The following is a 23,299-nucleotide window of genomic DNA, read 5'->3' as shown; positions in this document are numbered from 1 at the left end:
CTAATGCAAAATATACAAGTCAACATACTTTGTATAGAAGAAAGCATTGATCAAATATTATATATCACAGCAAGGGAAACAAAATATATACCCTTCTCCCAAAATCAAATGGTCCATTACTCTCTACCTCTCCTCTCAATTGTAATTTTGTCCAAGCGGACAAGGGGAGCTATTAGGAGAGCTGTCCAAAAACTTAAAATGTGTCCCCCACCCATAAACAAACAAAATATTAACATTATGATAAAAGTTAAGTTTTTACATACTTTTTCTAACCGTAACTAGGGTTAGCGCTAGAAATAGGGATAGGGCTAGGATTAGAGTTAGAGTGAGGGTTAATGCAAGGGCTAGGGTTATAAAGTGGTTACATATACAAATGTAATAAAAAGTAAAAAAAAATCTGTTTTATAACAATGATTATTTTTCAATTTTGTGAAATTATGTGATAAAGCTATGTTACTATATATGATGCAAATTAGCTCTCTCCTGGAAGGAAAGAAAACTCTCTATTGCCACCTATTGAGGGTAGCTACCCTTTAAGTCAATGTCTGACTCTTTTTAGCGAGCTTTACGACATAGGTAGTGATATTAGCCAAGTCAGAAACATATCAGCTTGGGTTATATATATTGCAGGTCTCAGTCATTGAGTTACAGGAAAGCAACCTCCAATAGGTGGCGTTAGTTATATATTTTTTTCCTTCTGGGGAAGCGCTAATTTGCATATTATCGCTAAGAGTATTGCCAATAAGACCTCATACTTAGATGGTCTCTTTAATTTCAGACACTTTTCCTTTGATCTCCACTTGTCTCCTTACCTTAAAGTTTGTATATGCTCACATGTTCCCAGAATATCTAAGCATTCTGGCTCCATTGGACATCCAGCAAAATCTAATGAAACTAAACACGATCCATGTTTAACAATAAATATCAAAGCAGTCATATCAACCGGAGAAATCCTAAAATTTTTGAGCTCATATTTCATAGCTGTAAACTTTCCAACTTCTTGTGCTAAATTCTCATTCTGAGTTTCATACGTGCAATGGCAGAGCTCGATCACCTTGGGCCCGGTGAGTTGAGTGTCTGCCATCCTCTTGAGAGATTCTATGATGGTGTTTTGTTTCTTTACTATCAGATTTTTAGGGCCACCTAAGTCAGACAGAAACATTTGACAATCCCTGGATGAAAGCCCAGAAAGGAATATATGAAGATTTTCCGCGAGCTCATCCTTAGTGTTTAGCTTCGAAGACCACTTTGACTTTAGAGACAACCTTTTTTGTAGTTTTTCCTCTGTGATTGTCTCGCTAATCATCAAATGTAATGCAGCAAAAAACTCCTGGGAACTAAGGTGTACAAAGGAATAGCCAACATCAGTGCAGCTGTCGAACTTTTTGACATCAAAAATTGACAGAAGTCCGTGATTTGCAGCAAAATGCTGAAGATCTACCGAAATTTCTCCAGTGTAAAAAACAGACTTGTTATTATCAAGTCCGGAATGGGCAACAGAAGACAACTCAAGGATGAGAGGTCTGAATGTTTTCAATATGGTAGCTTCCTCCGTAAATTGGGGCATCTTTTTCTGAATGAAAACAATCAACATTTTCACGTAGAACTGCGTCATCGTCTGCGGAAGTTGGGACGTCTTGGACAATGGGTTTTGTAAGTGTTCCAAGCAGACGCATATAATGTGACACAAGGCAGGAACAAAACACATGTGCATTAACTTAGTATTTTCTCTTACATAAGATAAGACTTTGTCTTTCATGGGATTCAAGTAGAAATAGCCATCGATGTATTGTTCGACTCTCTCCTTGTCGAAGCCTAGAACTTCGGCCATGTATTCTACAGAATCTGTCGGGAGGCTGGATATTACTTTTGACCTGCAAGTGACCACAACGGTACATCCTTCTAGAACTGTGCCGTGAAAGATATTTGTGAACAGTTGAGAGATGGAAGAAATTTGAGAAATGTCTTGTTTAGTAGTTGGGGAAGTGGCTGTAAAATAACCTAAAAACTCATCCAAGCCATCGAAAAGGATAAGGACCTTCATGGGGTTCTTGATGATGTAATCATATACTTCATCTGGGTATAGGTCAGGCATTAGAAATAAATCAAAAAGAAGTTCCTTGAGAGTAAAATTTCTGTTGATAAGGTTTAGCTGTCGAAACTCGAATAGAAAAGTCAACATAAACTGGCTGAACGTTCCTTGTGCCCAGTCATAGCAGATCCTACGAGTCAACATTGTCTTGCCAGTGCCAGGCATTCCCACCAGTAGAATAACATGTGTCTTCACTAAACTGGTTCTCCTGAAGAGGTTGTTTGTCTTAATTGTGTCAAAGATTTCCACCATAACTGAGTTTTTTTCTTGGTCACCTCTACTTTTATGTTTCTCCTTGCCCATTTTTGCTCCTTTGATCAATGGCTCAACAAACATTGGGTTGCACTGTCCTCGAGGATCTTTTACGTCTTTAAACCCATACTTTTCCAACAAGGAATCTTGTATTTGCTTTTTGTAACGTTCTGCCGAGTCTAAAGGTAAAAAAAATATATATATTTATAAACATTGAGCTTGAGTAAATCATCTAAATTGCCTTGAGCTGGTGGCACCTAGATGTTCAAAAATTACCTTGACGTCTCCTTTGACTGCTTTCTTCCCGTGACAAACAGCTTTTCCAAGTCACTTCGCTTGACCCTGAAGGATGGATGGAAAGTATGAAGGTTACATTGACGATTTACAATAAAACTGTATCTTCTGTATGATGCATGTGTGACTTCTAATGGATTGTTCCCATTTCAAAGCTTTCATTAGGTGCCCTACGCAAGTATATTGGTATTTGTATATCTTTACATCCACTTAGCTTAAAGTGAATGCTTTATCAGAAAATGATGAACTGTTTTGTGTGTTAAATTTATTTTTTTAATCTTTTTGGTAATGTTTTGCTTTTTTTTGTAATTTGTTGTATTACGATCTATAATAAAAAAAAAGAAAATTGAAATATTGCCATTCTCAAACTGGCCACCGGGGCTACTCTAGACTCACACTTCCTGTGTTTCACACTCTTCACATGTACTTTAGCAGCGATAGAATGAATGAGACCCTATGTTTTGTATTAAAGCATCTAATGAAGGGTTATTATGAAGTGAGGTGAGCAAACTTCATACACAGAGGAGGTACGATCCCACTAGCCTCGGAAGCCTCTTCAGCCTGAGCTCCAGCAACTTCCAGTGCCAAACAGAAGTATTCAACTCGGTGACCAATTCACACTGAACAGGCTGCAGTTTCCACACGGTTCTATGCAGCTCCAACACACAGACTGCTCAGCTTTCCTAGCTAATCCATGCAGTCTCCACTCTGGCTTGTCTCTCTCAAAGTTATTGCTCACATTTTGGCTGCTCACTCCCCAGCAGCACACTCGATTCTGCTCCATCCAGCAGACTGACACACCTAGTGAACACAGGCGCTGGTTCTAGTTAAAAAGCTAGGCAGGGGCATGTAATCAAATCCTGCAAAGCTAGGACTTAACCCTGTCATATCTGGATCTACTATAGTATGTTTTAGAAAATAATTAGATAATTTCCATGAAATAGTAAATCTTATAACTCTTCATTGTGCCGTTCCACTATTATTTTGCATAGAAATTTTTTAAAAAGTGTGTTTTATTCTCCTTGTCAAAGAGGATGTGTCCTTACCCAGTCTGGCACTGTCCAATCAGTTCTGGAACAGTAGGAGTGTCTGGACACCCCATCCCCCTTGATAAGGGAAATGGCCACACCTGGTTGTCAATTTATTCAGATACTTCTAAGAAGAATAACAGGATCGGTACAAAGCAAAGTTCTAAGAAAAGATTATCCAGAATTGCTATTTTATAAAGAATACAAGAAATTAGTACACCACAAAAGTCAGGAGAGCCAGCAGATCATATTTAATAAAACATAAGCTTTAGCTGCTAACCTTGTCCTGTTAGACTAAGTAATGGAACCTCAAGATCCATAGGAAGTGCACACTCCATGCAAATGGCCTCTATAAGTGTCCTCCATGCAGCATGGTGAGATTTCCGTAGCATCTGAATAATTGCAGAGACTCTTTCTTTGTCATTGTTGGTTATTGGCATATGTTGATTAAGGTCCACTTTAGGCACCAAGGTCTGTACCTTGCCGATCAACCAGTCTACATCTTGGCAAAGAAAGTCCACCAGCTGCGGCATGATGTTATCTATTTCATCTTGTGCATTTGGGTCTTCCATCCTGATACTATAAGAAAAAAGATAGAATTTTAAGGATTTTAACCTTATTTTATCTTCATTTCTAGTAAAAAGTGACATATGTAAAGTGTTAAATAGTATAACACTAGACCAAGAACCTTCTCACATGTCCAAGTATATAGGCATCTCACCCAACCCCAGATTATATACTCTAAATGAATATACAAGTTTAAAATGGCTACATGAGTATAAGCAAGGCTGTGGAGTCGGTAAGCCACAGTTGCGACTCCGACTCCTGGATTTTATCAGGTTCCGACTCCGGCTCCGACTCCGACTCCGGCTCCGACTCCTTCATAAATGGCCAATTCGCAACAATAAATTTACTGTTGTAAAATATTAACATCGTGCTTATTCAGTTTCTCACCATCATATAAGTAATCAGACCACTTAGAGCAAAAACTATATTTATTAGAATACAATTAGAATATAGCAAATAACTTTTATAAACTTTTCTAAACTCTTGTAAGTAAATATGCAATAAACACTGTTATGCGGTTAATAAGAAGAAATCTATAAATGTGTCCTCAGAAAAAGTATTGCCTCTGTCAGATCCTCCTTCATGGATGCCCTCAAATCTGATCTAATTATTTTGAGAGCAGAGAACACCTCTCTACACTAACTTGGGTTGGTGGCAAAGCAGTAACCACTCGGGCAACATCTCTGACAATGTCAGGATACAGAGGAATCGCTTGTTGCACTGTTATTTTTGATGAACGGTCAAATTTCTCAATTTCTTTTAGTGCACATGAAAAATTCTGCTGAAATGTACTGGCTGTGTTCTTTGATGGGGATGACTCTTCTTCTATGCGGGAACGCTTTGCACGGTCCTTGTGATCCAAATATTTTTCAAAATTAAATTCTTCATCAGTTGATGAGGGTGAAGATGTGGCAGGACGACCAAATTCTTCTTGTTCCTCCTGACTGTTCTGCAACCCTTTCATCCTTACTGCTATTTCAAACAGAGCTTCTTTTCCTTTAGTTAGCTGTTGATCATCTAGAAGAATCCGATGCATTGGGTCTACATAAACAGCTGCCAAAAGAATGTTATTTTGTAATAGTAGCTCCTCTCTCCGTTTCATTGATGTAGCAATGCCACTTGCAATTAACCCTCCTCTTTGGGACAGGCGAAACATCAGGTTCTTCCACTCCTTAAAGAAAATACCTGGAGTTAAGTCCTCTGCTTGTAATTTTTTAGTCACTGTAAATGGGTGCTCTAGCAATTTTTCCAGCTCAGTCACCTGATTCCACTGACTTTCATTTAGTGTCAGTTGAGGGTTAGCCATGTCTACAAGAAAGGTTTTCAGTTCAACCAAGCGCTGAATCATTAAGTAAGTACTGCCCCATCGTGTGGCTTGATCAATAATTGCCCCTTTTCCAGCACGTCTCTTCAAAATTGAGTCAACTTTAGGGGTTCTGGCAACAGTAGCCAATTTTCTCACCTAGCCAATCAGTGCAGCAGGATGTCCTTCTTGCAGACTGTCTCTTATAGCCAGCTGTAGCGTATGCACAACACAGTGCATGTGATGAATGAAAGAACGTATTGACACAGTTTCAACAAGATCATCTAAACTATCATGTTGCTGTTCATCTGAAGCAACTTCAGTTTGCTCCTCAGTTACAATACTGTGTTCCTCTATTTCAAACATTTCTGTGTCTGTGGACCCAGAATGTTCTTCTAGCTGTTGGTCGCCATCATTACTCTCATTCATTAGCTTAATAGTGCTTATCATATTTGAAGCATTGTCAGTTACGACAGAAAGAACTTGCTCTTTTTTAAGTTCATAGTCTTGCAGAACCTTTTCCACCAAGACCTGGCGAAACTCACTGGTGTGATGAGCTTTGGTGTCTTTTACTGCCAATGTCTTGGTAACTATTTCATTTTTCTCACAAACAAATCGGACATTGATGGCAAAATAGTTCACTCTGTGACGTGTGCAGGCATCCATTTTAAGAAACAGAAAGCGTCCCTTGAGAATTTTTTTAAGTTCTTCTTTTTGTTTAAAAGCTTCTTCGATTACTAATTTTCTAATACTCTCTCTCTCCAGAGAAACACCAAGCTTGCGGGCCATTTCCCCATTCAGACACATAAAAGCTGGTCGTGAAAATAATGAAATAGGCACACTATCCTTTACAACAAGCTCTATGATCTGTTTTTTAAATGTATCTACTGTCATTGTCACAGTGACTTTGTCACTGACAAAATATCTTGCAACTGAAGGCTGCAAACTTCTCTGCTCCTTTGTTTGGCTGGAAGAGCTGGGCACTGGTTCATTGGTTTGGATGCAGTCTTTCTCATCCACTGCTTTCAGTACTTCTGGATGAAAGCGCTGTAAATGTCTCTTTAGATTAGAAGCTCTGGTGGGATCATTTTTATCTTTGCCTGAATATGCACTGATCTTGGCTTCACAGCATTTGTTTTCGTCTGGATCATTTTTCATACACTGACAGACATAATGTTTTCTATCTTGAGTGATGGTGAAATGTTCAAATACAGCTGATTTAATGTGACGCTTCTTTGACATTCTCAGGTTTTTAATTCTGCATTCACAATCCAAATGACAATTGTTTTTCCTAAAAACAATTGTACAAAATTATTGCCAGGTCGTACAACTGATATAGTGCTCAGTAATACTGTTATTCCTCATGTGCTCACAGTTAACTGATGCAAAGTTTGTTGAAAGGATAATACTTCTTACAGTCTTCCTCTTCTGAGTAGCAGCTGTGAGATGCTTGGAAGACGCACACCTAGTAAACATCTAGTCTAGAGGAGGAGCTTTACTACTAAGAATTTGCAACACATTTTCACTTTCAGTTTCATACATTGTAAGTAGGGGGGTTGGGGCACCATGAGGTTAACCAAGTATAAGATTAGATAAGGGCAGTGGAGAACAGTGAGGCCATGTGCACACGTTCAGTATTTTTCGCGTTTTTTTCACGTTTTTTCGCAATAAAAACGTGATAAAACGCGAAAAAAACGCTTACATATGCCTCCCATTATTTTAAGTGTATTCCGCATTTCTTGTGCAAATGTTGCATTTTTTTCCGCGAAAAAATCGCATCGCGGAAATAAAAGCAACATGTTCATTAAATTTGCGGAATTGCGGGGATTCCGCACATCTAGGAATGCATTGATCTGCTTACTTTCCGCATGTGGCTGTGCCCACTATGCGGGAAGTAAGCAGATCATGTGCGGTTGGTACCCAGGGTGGAGGAGAGGAGACTCTCCTCCACGGACTGGGCACCATATAATTGGTAAAAAAAAAAAAGAATTAAAATAAAAAATAGTCATATACTCACCTTCGATGGCCCCCGGAGTCTTCCCGCCTCTCAGGTGCACGCTGCCGCTTCTGTTCCTATAGATGGTGTGGTGAAGGACCTGCGATGACGTCGCGGTCACATGACCGCGATGATATCGCGGTCACGTTACCGCGACGTCATCGAAGGTCCTGCACCACACCATCTATAGGAACAGACGCCGCTGAGGAGATCGGCTATCTACAGAGGGTGAGTATAACCATTTTTTTATTTTATTATTTTTAACATGATATCTTTTTACTATTGATGCTGCATAAGCAGCATCTATAGTAAAAGTTGGTCACACTTGTCAAACACTATGTTTGACAAGTGTGACCAACCTGTCAGTCAGTTTTCCAAGCGATGCTACAGATCGCTTGGAAAACTTTAGCATTCTGCAAGCTAATTTCGCTTGCAAAATGCTAAAAAAAACGCGAAAAGACCGGGAAAAAAACGCAAAAAAAAAAAAAAAAAATTTCTTGCAGAAAATTTCCGGTTTTCTTCAGGAAATTTCTGCAAGAAATCCTGACGTGTGCACATACCCTGACACGCAAGAAGTAAGAAATGTCTCTATCTCCAGCAGAACTGCTTATCACTGTTGTTCATAGTTTGATAGAACATATATATTTGAGTAACATTTATAAAATTCATATGAAAGTTCAATTATGAAATATTAATACTTTTTTTTTAAAGCTGGAGTCGGTACATTTCTACCGACTCCGACTCCAACCAAAACTAACTCCGACTCCACGACTCCGACTCCACAGCCCTGAGTATAAGGAGCTATATATGGGGCAAAAATACACCAATAAATTCAAGAATAACTATATAGACTCAAAATCAATAAAAAAGTGTTCTTTATCGGACAACAAAATAATTAAAAGCATAAAAATAGACATACAAAAGTCAGACATAAAATACTAAAGGTAGGTAATAATACCAAAACTCCCCCTGATGCCGCTTGATGCGAAACGTGTTTTCTTTGATTAGTAAAGTGTACTCCATGCTGCTGTGCATTACGATCATTACAGTTGTGGCCAAAAGTATTGACACCCCTGCAATTCTGTCAGATAATACTTAGTTTCTTCCTGAAAATGATTGCAATCACAAATTCTTTAGTATTATTACCTTCATTTAATTTGTCTTAAATGAAAAAACACAAAAGAGAATGAAGCAAAAAGTAAAACATTGATCATTTCACACAAAACTCCAAAAATGGGCCAGACAAAAGTATTGGCACCCTCAGCCTAATACTTGGTTGCACAACCTTTAGCCAAAATAACTGCAACCAACCACTTCCGGTAACCATCAGTGAGCTTCTTACAATGCTCTGCTGGAATTTTAGACCATTCTTCTTTGGCCAACTGCTCCAGGTCCCTGATATTTGAAGGGTGCCCTCTCCAAACTGCCATTTTTAGATCTCTCCACAGGTGTTCTATGGGATTCAGGTCTAGACTCATTGCTGGCCACCTTAGAAGTCTCCAGTGCTTTCTCTCAAACCATTTTCTAGTGCTTTTTGAAGTGTGTTTTGGGTCATTGTCCTGCTGGAAGACCCATGACCTCTGAGGGAGACCCAGCTTTCTCACACTGGGCCCTACATTATGCTGCAAAATTTGTTGGTAGTCTTCAGACTTCATAATGCCATGCACACGGTCAAGCAGTCCAGTGCTAGAGGCAGCAAAGCAACCCCAAAACATCAGGGAACCTCCGCCATGTTTGACTGTAGGGACCGTGTTCTTTTCTTTGAATGCCTCTTTTTTTCTCCTGTAAACTCTATGTTAATGCCTTTGCCCAAAAAACTCTACTTTTGTCTCATCTGACCAGAGAACATTCTTCCAAAATGTTTTAGGCTTGTTCAGGTAAGTTTTGGCAAACTCCAGCCTGGCTTTTTTATGTCTTGGGGTAAGAAGTGGGGTCTTCCTGGGTCTCCTACCATACAGTCCCTTTTCATTCAGAATCCGATGGATAGTACGGGTTGACACTGTTGTACCCTCGGACTGCAGGGCAGCTTGAACTTGTTTGGATGTTAGTCGAGGTTCTTTGTCCAACATCCAATATTTTCCGTCCACATCTAGGGAGGTTAGCCACAGTGCCATGGGCTTTAAACTTCTTGATGACACTGCGCACGGTAGACACAGGAACATTCAGGTCTTTGGAGATGGACTTGTAGCCTTGAGATTGCTCATGCTTCCTCACAATTTGGTTTCTCAAGTCCTCAGACAGTTCTTTGGTCTTCTTTCTTTTCTCCATGCTCAATGTGGTACACACAAGGACACAGGACAGAGGTTGAATCAACTTTAATCTATGTCAACTGGCTGCAAGTGTGATTTAGTTATTGCCAACACCTGTTAGGTGCCACAGGTAAGTTACAGGTGCTGTTAATAACACAAATTAGAGAAGCATCACATGATTTTTCGAACAGTGCCAATACTTTTGTCCACCCCCTTTTTTATGTTTGGTGTGGAATTATATCCAATTTGGCTTTAGGACAATTCTTTTTGTGTTTTTTCATTTAAGACAAATTAAATGAAGATAATAATAACAAAGAATTTGTGTTTGCAGTCACTTTCAGGGAGAAACTGAGTATTATCTGACAGAATTGCAGGGGTGTCAATACTTTTGGCCACAACTGTATGTGAACGTTTGTGTTTATCTGTATATACCTTATGGAGCGCCCCCACATGTAGGGCAATGGGGTACTCGGTACCGGGTCTATCTCTCTCGGTTCTGGGGATGTCACGGTGGCCCGACCCGGTCCGTGGCCCTTCTGAGGGGCGTCCGATTAAAGGTGAAGTTTGTCTGGTGTTCGTGATGCCACCTGTGGTATTTGGTCAGGGTGACCGACGCTGCTTAGGGGTCCGCTGGGGTGATGGAATGGCAGCTAGATGGTATACCTTCCCACAGGTGAAGTATGTCCCCAGGGCTTTCCAGATGTGTAGGTGGTGATGGTGGACGATGTGAGGTGCAGCGAATAACGAGGACACAAAGGTTGCAGTCTCTTTACCTTTTACTGAAGACTTCAGCATCCACAGTCCAGAGTACCGTTCACAGGGCAGGCAGAATCCGGCCGGTCCGAAGGCACATCCAGAGTTCCCTTTGCAGGTGGAAATCAGTAGCCTTCCTACTAGCGCCTGTGTGTTGTAGTACCTCCCTGCTGAGCACCACGGGATAGTGCTCACAACTTTCGTGGATGTTTCTGATGTTCTTTCTCTCTGTCCCCCAGATGGTATGGATAGGACAACCCGTATGACGGGGTAGGCCTGGAGCTTATTTATAGGGACCCTAGAGACTCCCCTCTCCCACAATTTGCCTCCGTGTCTTCTTAGGTATTAAGGTCGGGCAACCAACTTGTAATTGACTGTCCTGCTGGTCTCTGAAGTAATACGTAGAGTCAATTACTCCCTCGGTGTTCCGGCCACCGGCTACGCGCCTCAGAAGGATGTTGCCGATCTTGGGGCAGAACTCCTCCCGGTATTATCTCCTTGTGCTGTGACTTCATTTCTCACTCTCCACAATACAATTCCTTTCCTGTCCTTTCTTAGGATGCTGCCGCAATGGGTGCAGGCGCAGCTCCGTAACATTCTATCTCGGGCTTGGCCTCTGTCAGGATCCCACCCCTGACAGCGACCCTCTGTCTGCAGCTCAGATATTCCTCCTTCTCCCCCTGTCTGCCTGACAGGTCCTCTCTGGGTCGAACCCAGGTAGCTTCTCACTCACTTCCTATCCAACCCACCAGTTTTACCCGTGTGTGAGGAGTGCCCTAATAGATAGAAGCAAGGCTCCCCCTGGTGGACTGGAGTGTGAAGTGTAGTGTGTGACTTGTGATACCTGGTCAGGTGAACTCGTTTAGTACCATCAGATTTAATATCACTCCCCTGGTGGAAGAGCGACATTACTGCAACGACCAGGACTCTGGGGCGCTGCACTTACCTTTGGTATTTTATATGTCGGACTTTTCTATTTTTATGCTTTTAATGATTTAGTTATCCAATAAAGTTGTCACAAATTCTATGTGGCAAAATTTAAATCGATATATGAGAGAACCTAGTTTCTTTAGTTGACACTGAACCAGTAAACAATGGAGAAAGTGAAAGAAAGGAAGAGTAAAAAAAATGTGGAGGGTCTGCATTGTTTTTTAGGGTTGGGACCATCAAGGGTCGGGGGAGTTTGGTTAACTTTTATTCAATGGGTATGAAGAATTTAAGACAAAGAGTGATTTGTTTGTTCTATACATAGGTAAAGCTGTTGTTGCATAGTCTATCTTCAGGAGTGTACCACTACACAACCTCCAGGCTTCCTGCTATCTGGGGAGCAGTTTATTCCTCATGACCCGAACTGTGCGTGCTCCAATGCCGGAGGAATGCAGGGGTGCTGAAGTTGGCTAGATCGAGCAATCTAGCCAGCTTTACAGCAGCACTGCCCAACTCTTTAGCAAAGAGCTTGCAAGTACTGCACTCCTTTAATAGGAGACTATCAACCACTGCAATTTATCACCAGTGGTCGGTAGTGACATAACTAGAGTCCAATGTGACCCGATGCTAAATTGGACCTGGCTCCCCCATAATAATGTCCCCCATCCTGTATTAATGTCACCTCTCCTGGGCCCCTTCCTGGCTTAATGTAGTCCATCCTGGGCCCCTTCCAGTAATAATGTCCCCCATTCTGTGCCCCTTCTAGTAAAAAATGTTAAGCCCTGCCCACTGCCGCTCCTCTTCCTTCCGCTCCACCTACGTCGCATGCGTCCTGCTGTACCTTTCTTTAATATTGGGTACGCAGGCCATGCGGATGTATGCGGATGCCTCTGCATGCGTCTTTTTGACGCTGTGCCAACCGCAACAAAATGCAACATGTTGCGATCGGCGCAGGTCAGCGCAGCATTAAAACAACACAGGCGTCTGCATGGCCTGCGTACCCTACCCAATGTTAAAGATAGGTACGCAGGATGCATGCAGACTTAGGTGGAGCTGAAGGAAGAGGGTCGGGCTTAACGGAGGAAGAATGCTGCCGTCCGCAGCCCTGCTGAACGCAAGTCTGAAACCAGCCTAAGGTAGGGTTCACATTGCATTGCTGCAGTCCGTTCAACGCATGCGTTAAATGGACTGCACCAACGCTAGTGCCTTTTAAAGAACGCGTTATGCGATCGCGATAGCGCAGATACTCCACCTACGCTATCGGTGACGGACCCGGAAACGCTGCAGCCCACGTCCTAGGGTCCGTCAGAGAATGACAGCACATCGCTAACGCATGCCGATTATGACATGCGTTAGCGATGTGCTACATAATGGCAGTCAATGGGTGTGCTGAAGCATCCGTTACATAGCGTTAGTGCCGCTGTGTAACGGATGCCATCAGCTCGCTGCCATTGACGCAATGTGAACTCGGCCTTACCGTAGTAATTTCCGACATCCAGTGCCCCTTCCAGTAAGAATGTTCTTCATCCTGGGCTAGGACACATTATTTGGATTTTTCTGTCTGAAGTATAAAACATAAAGGTTTTCCAGATAAGGCTAATAAATATCGGTGAATGAGAGTCACTTGACCCCAATTCTGCCAGATAAGAGGCCTGTAGCCTGCCACCTCCAGGTTAATTAATTGATTTGGTGTTTTCAAAACTTCTATGAATTTTAATATGCATATAGACATGCAAGACTATCTCCTCATTGGATCTCCACCTGGATATAGGAAACTTCTCTCACAACCACAATAAGTTGAGATTTGCAGCGCCCCAGAGTCCTGGTCGTTGCAGTACTGTGGCTCCGCCGCTAAGGGGGGCTATGGTACGTCTGATGGCACTGAAGGAGTTCATCTGACCAGGTATCACATACACCAATACATTTCACAGTCTGGCCTCCAGGGGGAGCTAAGGGTGCTATTTATTAGGCCACTCCTCACCGTGTGGGTAAACTGGGGGTCAGGCAGGAAGTTAGACAGAAAGCTGACTGGGTTGGAACCAGACAACACCTTGTGGCAGGGGGTGTTGTGGGGAAGATTCGGTAGGGTCCCTGTCAGGTTTGGGACCCTGACAGAGGCCTGGCTACAGGAAAGAACGTCACGGGACCGTGCCTGCTCAGCATAGCGGCGGTACCCTAAGAGAGGATCAGAAGCGAGATATATTGTGCTGAGTGAGAAACGAGATCAAAGCAAGAAGGAGAATACCAGTAGGAGTCGTGCTGTAAGACCGAGGCAACATCCTACTGAGGCGCACAACCGGCGGCCGGAACGCCGAGGAAGTATTCATATATCTAGCTCCAAGCAATACTTCAAACCAACGGCAGGACAGTCAGTCACAGGCGGGCTGTCTCACCTAAATCACCTATGCAGACTTGGGGGGCAACCTGTGGAGAGGGGCGACTCTAGGGTCCCGGAAGAGCTCCGAGCCTACCCGTCATACGGGTGCGTCCCAACCATAACACCGGGAGGGACGGAGGATTAGCAGGACATCATCTAATCGAGTTGTTGTGAGGGAACACGAGAAACAGACACAACAGTTGTGGGGACTATCCCGTAAGCACAGCAGGGGAGGACCACAACACATAGCGCTAGCAGGAAGGCACAGATTTCCACCTGCAAAGAGAACTCTGGAGGTGCCATTGGACCGGCCGGACTTGTGCAGCCTGGTGAACCGTATTCCGGACTGAGGACCCAGAGACCTTCAGTAAAGAGGTAAAGAGACTGCAACCTGGTGTCCTCGTTATTTACTGCACCGCACCACCACCACCATCCACATCCATCATATCATTTACTGTACGCCCCTCAGCAGGGTCACGGACCGGGACTAGCCACCGTGACAACCCCAGAGCAGAGACTCAGAGGCCCGGTACCGGGTACCCCTCGGCCCTGCGGCAGTGGGGGCGCTACAGATTCAAGAGATAGTATCCATGTCAGAAAGACAGTTATGGAATATTATGGTTGATTAATGTCCTAACTGCCAGTACTGCCCATTACACTGTGTGACAAGGTCACTGGTAGAGTTCTGGAGGGGAGATATGTTTCTCTGAGATTGTTATGTGGCGGTAATAAAGTCAGACTTTTTACATTTTGAAAGACCCTTCTGCTGTTGTCTTTTTTAATATTTCATATGAACGCAGTATATATATATATATATATATATATATATATATATATATATATAGGGAAAAAGTATTTAGTTAGCCCCCAATTGTGCAAGTTCTCCACTTAAAAATATATACACACATACAGTGGGGAAAATAAGTATTTGATACACTGCCGATTTTGCAAGTTTTACCACCTACAAAGAATGGAGAGGTCTGTAATTCTCCCCACTGTGTGTGTGTGTGTACACACACATATATACAGTACATGAATACATGCACACATATTACACACACATGCATAAATATACACATACATATTGTACATACATACACACATGCACATATATACACATTATACATATATACCCGCACATTGTACATGTATATGTACACACATACCTGCATATACTATATGCATACATAAATATAAATATATCATATTTATACAGAATATTTACTTACTGTTACATTCTTATGAAGTCTATGAACTCCGTCTCTATCTATGCTGCCAGATTGATATCACAAGTAAAGAGAAAGTAAGTTACAGATGGAAAGCCCCTTCCTGGTCATAAAGGCTGTGCCCTTCGGTTGGATCCGAGAGGCAAAAATCCAGTCTCATAAAATCAACAACGAGAAAAAGTTTTTCATTTATTATTCTATTCTATGTTTTTTGTTGTTGCAGTTTCTTCCTAAAATATAAAGAGATAAATGGTGGCCCCGGCGTTTGCAGGCAATGTGCCAGACTCGGTGCATTTTCGGTTTCACTTAGACGTTTAGTTGTGTAAGTATAAATATAGTTAACTGGTTCACTTCTGGATGCGGTAACTTTATGCTGCAATTTATCGAAATATCAAGTCGTGCCAGTGTAAGCGATGGCACAGGTATCAGAAATGGCCGAGCACACAACAAAGGAGACGGAGGAGTCTCATTGTCTCTGCCTCCTCTGTCTTAACCTATTGCTCTGATTCTAAAACGGCAGCATATGGGTTTATGCTGAATTTTTTTTTTTAAATAGGAATTAACCCTTTATAATGCACAGGATTTTCCTAGGAGATCTGCATCAAAATTTGCCAAAAAAATCATCTGATTTTGCCTGGGATTCAGATATCTGCATGGATGCAATGTCCTAGACAGTCATAATTTACAGTGACAAAGTAACTAGGAGCGTACCCTCTAAATAATGGCAATCAGGGGGCGCATAAACATTGTCAAAGTCCCACTATTGATTGTGCCGATTGTGTCAAGGCCGCCATTGATGGTGCCAGATATTCACAGAACGGGTACGAATGACTACAGCACTAGTAGATACAACGTTACCTACTTACCCCGCAGATCTCCGATCCTAGGTGCTTACATGCCCCTTCTCTTCTAAACCAAGCTTAATTCAGAAACAAAAACGTTCTGCTCCTTTAAGACTCGCCCTCTATAAGTAGAAATCATTTACGGTGCGCGCTGCAGGAAGTTGGCTGACGTGCGGATCTCTATTATTTTATATCTGACGCAATCTTTACGCAAAGTGTTTCTGACCAGGAAATAATAGTTACGTAATGGATATAAACGTACCTAAACATATAACAATAATAATAATCTTTATTTATATAGCGCCAACATATTCCACAGTGCTGAATATGCAAAGGTGAATAAATGCCATGTGCCTTTATTGTATCTTGGATGTTTTATAAAGACTTGTCTGTACAGAGACTTTATCCCCTTTAAAGGGCACCTGTCGACAAGCCGGTCGATCCCTTTATGGCCCCAAAGTTTGGTTCTAGCATTGAGAAATCAGGTTTTGAACTTCAGTCTGTAAGTGCATTGGGGCGTGACGATGCACTTACAGCTTCTCAGTCTTTGCTGTATTCCTGATCTAGTAGCATCCTCATGTGGCTGATTGATAGGTCGTTAGTAGTGCTGAGCGAATATACTCGTTGCTCGGGTTTTCCCGAGCACGCATGGGTGGTCTCCGAGTATTTGTTAGTGTTCGGAGATTAAGTTTTCATTGCCTCAGCTGAATGATTTACATCTGTTAGCCAGCATAAGTACATGTGGGGGTTGCCTGGTTGCTAGGGAATCCCCACATGTATTCAAGCTGGCTAATAGCTGTAAATCATTCAGCTGCCGCGATGAAAACTTAATATCCGAACACTAACAAATACTCGGAGACCACCCGAGCGTGCTCGGGAAAACCTGAGGAACGAGTACACTCGCTCATCACTAGTCGTTAGATTTGGCACACTGCACGCACCAATGCACTTACAGCTTCTCAGTCTTTGCTGTATTCCTGATCTAGTAGCATCCTCATTTGGCTGATTGATAGGTCATTAGATTTGGCACACTGTCAATAATAATCTTTATTTTTTTATATAGCGCTAACATATTCCGCAGCGCTTTACAGATTCCACACATTATCATCACTGTCCCCGATGGGGCTCACAATCTAAATTCCCTATCAGTATGTCTTTGGAATGTGGGAGGAAACCGGAGTGCCCGGAGGAAACCCACGCAAACACAGAGAGAACATACAAACTCTTTGCAGATGTTGTCCTTAGTGGGGTTTGAACCCAGGACTCCAGCGCTGCAAGGCTGTAGTGCTAACCACTGCGCCACCGTGCCGCCCATAAACAAACAGGCAACGGTGCTACTAGTTTGGAAATATAGCGTGAGGCTGAGAAGCTGTAAGTGCATCGTCATCATGCCGCAATGCACTTACAGGCTGAAGTTCAAAGTGAGATTTCTCACTCTTGGAGCAGTTTTGGGGTCATAAATGGATTGACTGCCTTGTCTTTTAAAGGTCTACACAGACATGTACATGGTTTGGGTGTAAATATTGATGACCGTTTCCCTTTAAATCACATTTTTGCTTCTTGAATAGACACATGGGTTTGCATTTTCAGCTCCTGGGAGTCATGGCCATAATGAGGGGAACGCGAAGGAGGAAGAACCCTGGGATATCATTGAGGGCATCTACTAGACATTGATTGCATGACGTGAGCAATTAAAAGATCGATTGCGGTAATTCGCAAAATGTTAAAGGGATTATGCACCACTGGACAATGTTGTCTTAGATGCCAAAGTGCCCCAGATAAAAAGACCCATACACACTTCAAGGACTGATACTGTTCTAGCAATGTCGGTGCTGTGTCTCCCCGCAGTCATGTAACAATGTTATACCACGTGATCGCTGCAGCCAATTAGTAGCTGCTGTTCGGCTGTAGCCTTCACTCTTATATCTGAGGGAACTGTGAAGGCTGCAGCCCATCAGTGGCTGCTGATAGGTTGCAGCGGTAGCAATGTTACATGACCGCCAGGAGACCCAGCACCAACAGTAAAGAGCTCACTGATCCTGTAATAGGACTCACGGGTGTAACAAGTCTGTTCAGGACGTTTCTTCCCCCATCACCTGTGAGTGATATTATTGAGAAGCTGAAGGAACCGCAGCAACTCAGCCACAAAGTGGAGACCCCGTAATGTTACAGGGTGGGGTCACTGAGTGCTGAGGAGCAGAAAAGTCACCAATATTCTGCTGACACCATAGTTACAGAGTCCAGACCTCCTCTGGTATTAACATCGGCACAAACACTGCGCCACCACCAGGAGCTTCATGCAGCCGTACACCACCAGGCACAATGCTGAGCGTCGGATGGAGTGGTGTAAAGCTGCCACCACTGGAGGAAACATGTTCTGTGCAGTGATGGATCACACTTCTCTATATGATGGAGGAGTCTGGGTTTGGTGACTGTAAAGTGTAAGAAATGTCATGAAAAAAATAATAGGTGTGTATTGTATTTATTATTTTCCTATCGCAAAAAAATGGTTACAAATGTTACAAAAAAATAAGCTTTTTTTTTTTCTTAAATGCATTGTCATAATGCCTAAAGAGTTCTTCCCTTTCTGATGAAGACCCCATTCTTGTGATAGGTGCGATTCTCAGGGGTGCAGATGCCATTAATGCATTAACTTTAGACACCTACGTATAAAAAAAAGAATTGTGTAACTCGAGATAATGTTTTTCAGAAGTTCGTGTAGATTTTTACTCCCAAATTCACACGCTCTGGTAGAGTTTCCCTTTATAGTTTTATATGGCAGCATTCTCTATAAATCTGCTATGAGACAGTGACGGAGCCATGAGGGCTGCAAAATGTACAGATCCTCCAGGAGGGGAATGGATAGGAGGCGACAGTCACACAGTGCTGCTTTAGGGGGAAAGAGGGTCTGACGACCTGTAAGGGTTAATATCTCATGATTTCCCCATATACAGTGCAGCGCCCATAGGGACCCATCATACATGACAAGCAGCGCAGTCTTACCTCTCTGTGGAAGCATTTTCTGGAAAGCGAAACTGAAAGGGAATGAACAGAAATAAATGGAGAAGAGGGAGCGGAGCGAGAACAGAGGACAATGCCGGGTACAATTAGGAGAAAGTGTAATGACATGGCCGGGCTGCAAAAGAATTACCCCAATTGGTAAACACACAAAAAAAATCAAAAATACAATTTTGCTATTTTACAGTTTTTCTGGTCTCTGCAGTTACACAAAAAATGTTCTAACAATTGATCAAAACATCATATCTATCCCGAAATGGTATCACTAAAATCTCCATCTCCTTGCCGCGAAAAATAAGCCGTCACACAGCTCCATCGACCGAAAACTAAAAACATTACGGGTTTCGTAAAATGGTGACACAACCCAAAAACGTTTTCAAATATTTTTCACCACTAAAATAATAAAAACGTTGGACATGTTGGGAATCGCCGCAATCGTATCGATGAAAAGAATCACATTGCGAGGTCATTTTTTTACCAAAAAATGTACACTAGAAAAACAATTCCCAAAAAAACAATTAGAATTGCTGTTTTGTTTTGTTTTTTCACAATTTCCCATTTTCCCATACACAATAGTGTCATTCAAAAGTACAAATTGTCCCGCAAAAAAAAAAGCAAAATAATGTTATATAAAAAATAATGTGTCGACTTTGGAACTGTTGTGGAATTTTTTTTGCCTCTTTTACCCCAATTTTTTCTCCATCTTCTCATCTGAGAGAATTGGATCATCCTCTGATCAGAGTGGGATTTGCACAATTGTCCCGAATCTCTCTGATGAGACAATACACAGTCGTCTGCAGCTGCCTTCAGGTAAAGCTGGAGGGAGCCTGAGGCTGTTATACACAGATCTGTAGTAGAGAGAGGAGAAAGCATCTATAGTTTTATGGACAGCAGAGAAAACCGGCTATAGGGGAAAGCAGAGTGTATTATTAGAGCTGTGCTGATACATAAAAGCAAATGAGGAGAGACATTCCCTGGATAGACACGGACCTCACATCCAGCATGTATTACAGGCAGGGAAGCTCCCGTAATAGAAAAATCTGAAAATGGGTTTCAGAGTTTAGACGGCAAATTGCACATGAAAATGAATGACAGAAAAAAGTTTATAGACTGAAACGAACATATGTAAAAATAATCTTTTCCATGTCAAAGGTGTCCATAGCATTTAAAATACAATTCTGTGATTCCCTGCGAAAGAAAAAACTCCAATGGTGGCAGTCATTAAAGAATTTTAATATTGTAGTCACCTTTATTTAAAAAAAAAAAAATATCTATGTTAGTGTTGGAAAATGGAAACCATTGACTTGGACGTACCATGATAGCGCTGGATCCGCGGCTTGTGATACTTTTGGGAGGACTTGCCTTCAAATGGTTGTTGTCAGTAAGTTGTTGGTAAAGATAATCCTGCTTCTTTGTATTCCATTCACTTTTTCCAGATATGGTAATCTGTCAGCAAACAGTAAAAAGTCCCTTCTCCAGGCATTGTATAAGGTGATTACTCATTTCCCTGTGTATTAATGTGACCAGGCAGTAGCTGATTGTAAAGTGGCCGAGAGCGATAGTCGTGACCGAGCTGCTGTCCATTTGTGCTCTGGCACTTTACAGAGAAGGGGTGTCCCAGTCCCAGTGTGCTGTAGGGTGTTCAGTGCAGAGGCGGACATACCGCCGATGCAGCCAGTGCCTGTCCTCAGCTTCCTGCCCGGCGCTTTCTGTCTGACACAGGAGCGCGCATCTTGATGGTGTCAGCATTCAGCACTCACCTGGCTAATAGTGTTTTAATGGTGGGGTACATATCTGTATTCAGGGGCGCAGTGCGGGGGAGACACATGTATGTATCCAATGTATGTGGCCTTGTTATTTTCATGGCTGTGACGATCATCCTGACAAGACGAGTCGTGGGTGGGAGATGTCGACATGAAGGTCTGACCAGATGGAGAAGAAACAGGAGAAAGTGGCTCTAATCAGACGAGATGTCAGCAGTAAGAGCCTGGATGTAGATATTATTCTGTGTATGCACTGTGTGACGTGGAGTGATTATGTTATCTGTACAATCTCTTAGGCCACATTCTCACATTTGTGTCTGATTTTTTTATCGGTTTGACTTGAAAATCCCGGATCTGAAAATGACATCCGTGAGGATCAGAGAATATTCTGCTCTGATCCGATTTTCAGGATCAGAATACCCCATGCTCAATGCATCTGTAAAAGCGTGCAGCACACCGACACTGCGCAGAGATACAGGAATGTAGCCTTATTACATATAGCATAGTCCCTTAGTATACAGTGTACTCACTTATTATGTATAGCTCAGTCCCTTAGTATACAATTTACTCACTTATTATGTATAGCATAGTCCCTTAGAATATAGTGTACTCACTTATGTATTGCACAGGCCCTTAGTATATAGCTTCCCCTTTTATTATGTATAACACCGTCCCTTATTACGTAGTGCCATCCCTTATTATCAGATAGCTTCCTCTGCTGTTATAACTAGCGCCATCCCTTACATAGTGTATTCTTGTTATTTTTGTTATTCACAGCGCCCTCTTTTATTACATAGTCCTCTCTTCTTAGATATAAAATGACGCTGATGGAGCAGCCGGTGACCAAAAGACCAGTCCATCAGCTTCTCCATTAGAAACAAAGCTTTCCCATGCTCCATCAGCTGCCATTACATTATATCTCTAACAAGAGAGGACGGTATGTAATAAAAAACCCCTCTAAATAGTCCGATATATAGGGGCGGAGCTGTATATAACAAGAGAGGGCACTGTGTGATAAGGGACGACAATATACATAATGAAGGAGACTACTGTATGTAAGATATACGGTATATATGTGTGGCTACATATATGTAGCTTTGTCACCATAGAACGAGGGGGGCCCAGTCACATTTCTTGCACAGGGGCCCCAAGCTGTCACAATGCATGGGACACCAAGTTCTTTGCAACAGTCAAACTTTGTGGAAGCTGTTATAGCTGCAAAGGGAGAACCAGCTCCATATTAATGTCTATGGGTGTAAAAGGGAGGTCATAAAAGCTCCTGTAGGTGTGATGTGGAGGAGTTCCAATACTTTTGCCCATATAATGTAAGTGCACATGTACAGTAACTAAGGGATGTCTCTTGTCCATATAATACAGGGGTCGTACAGAATTAGAAAACAACAGATCTTGTCTCTAAAAACAGCACCACACAAGCTGAGTGTGGTATGGCACTCAGCCCTATTCCCTTCAGCAGAACTAGTTGCAATGCATTGATTTTTTTGATTATTATAGGGAATCTGCCTCCCGATTTTTCATAGCCCACCTGAGAGCAGCATGATGTAGGAGAGCAGACCCTGATTCCAACAATGTGTCATTTACTGGGCTGTTTGATTTCATTTTGATAAAATCACAGTTTTCTCTGCTGCAGACCAAGCAGAACTCAGAATCCAAGAGAAGAGAATATCCAGCTTCATCCGTGAAAAAAAGTTTTCTTTATTCACAAACTTAAACATGGAGGATAGAAACTTCAGCACAAACCATATGGGTAAGAATCTCAACGCGTTTCTGGAGACTAAGCTCCCTTAATCATGACATCACTCATAACTCAGAATGCAGAGCTCGGTATAACCCTGCCCACAACCCTGATTGGCAGCTTTCTGCCTATGCACAGTTTACACAGAAAGCTGCCAATCAATGTTGGGGTCGATGTTATACTGAGCTCATGAATATGTTTGTCTACATGACTAGTCCTCTAATGATAATCTCCTGCTGATAAATCTTTGATTATATCAAAACTACAGCAAGCAGCCCAGTAAATGACAGATCTTTGGAATCAGCGTTTGTGTCTCCATCTATTCTATGTGAAATAGTTTTATCTAATTGCCATATTATACAGTAAGTTTACAATGTTTCTCTCTCCAGTGACAATTTAGAGGACATGTCACTTTTCATAATTCTGTATTTATTTTTTTACCTCGTGTAGATGCCGCGGTTCTCCTGAAATCGGCGATATTTATCCTTTGTTCTTGCACCTCTCCGTTACTGATATATGGCCCCTTCTTCCCTGTATTTAAATTTAGTCTAAGTGGGAGTGGTCCTCAGCTCCTCTCTGTGGGCGTGTTCTTGTTGACCACACCCAATTTGATAAAAAGACCAGATTTATATATATAGTGAATAGGACGCCATATCTCAGGAATGGAGAGGCACAGGAACAAAAGAAAAACAGCGCCGGATTCAGGAGAACAGCAGCATTTACACCAGGTAAAACGTAGATATTTATGGAAGATGTATTTAAGCCTGGTAATGTCTTCCTAGATTACACTGGACATATCAAAATCTCTGATTCTGGACTATGTGCCATCAGAAAATGAGTTGGGAAGGGTATACAGCCA

At 42.1% G+C, this 23,299-nt stretch overlaps 1 protein-coding gene across 1 annotated transcript in view; it reads right to left on the bottom strand.

Moving 5' to 3' along the window:
• NLRC5 (NLR family CARD domain containing 5) overlaps positions 1–15,549 on the bottom strand; it is a 141,874-nt gene extending 126,325 nt beyond the window's left edge. Inside the window, exons 1-4 of the mRNA XM_077288340.1 lie at positions 15,068–15,549; positions 3,947–4,245; positions 2,621–2,686; positions 813–2,523 (exon numbers count right to left, since the gene is read on the bottom strand). Coding sequence (XP_077144455.1) covers positions 813–2,523; positions 2,621–2,686; positions 3,947–4,238 — 2,069 coding nt within the window. The 5' untranslated portion in view covers positions 4,239–4,245; positions 15,068–15,549. The remainder of the gene's footprint in view (positions 1–812; positions 2,524–2,620; positions 2,687–3,946; positions 4,246–15,067) is intronic.
• Between the last annotated feature and the right edge of the window lie 7,750 nt (positions 15,550–23,299).

Source organism: Ranitomeya variabilis, chromosome 2 (genome assembly GCF_051348905.1).
Source record: "Ranitomeya variabilis isolate aRanVar5 chromosome 2, aRanVar5.hap1, whole genome shotgun sequence".
NCBI lineage: Eukaryota > Metazoa > Chordata > Amphibia > Anura > Dendrobatidae > Ranitomeya > Ranitomeya variabilis.
The sequence above is the reverse complement of the archived record's forward strand: the minus strand, read 5'-3'. Positions and strand labels throughout refer to the sequence as shown.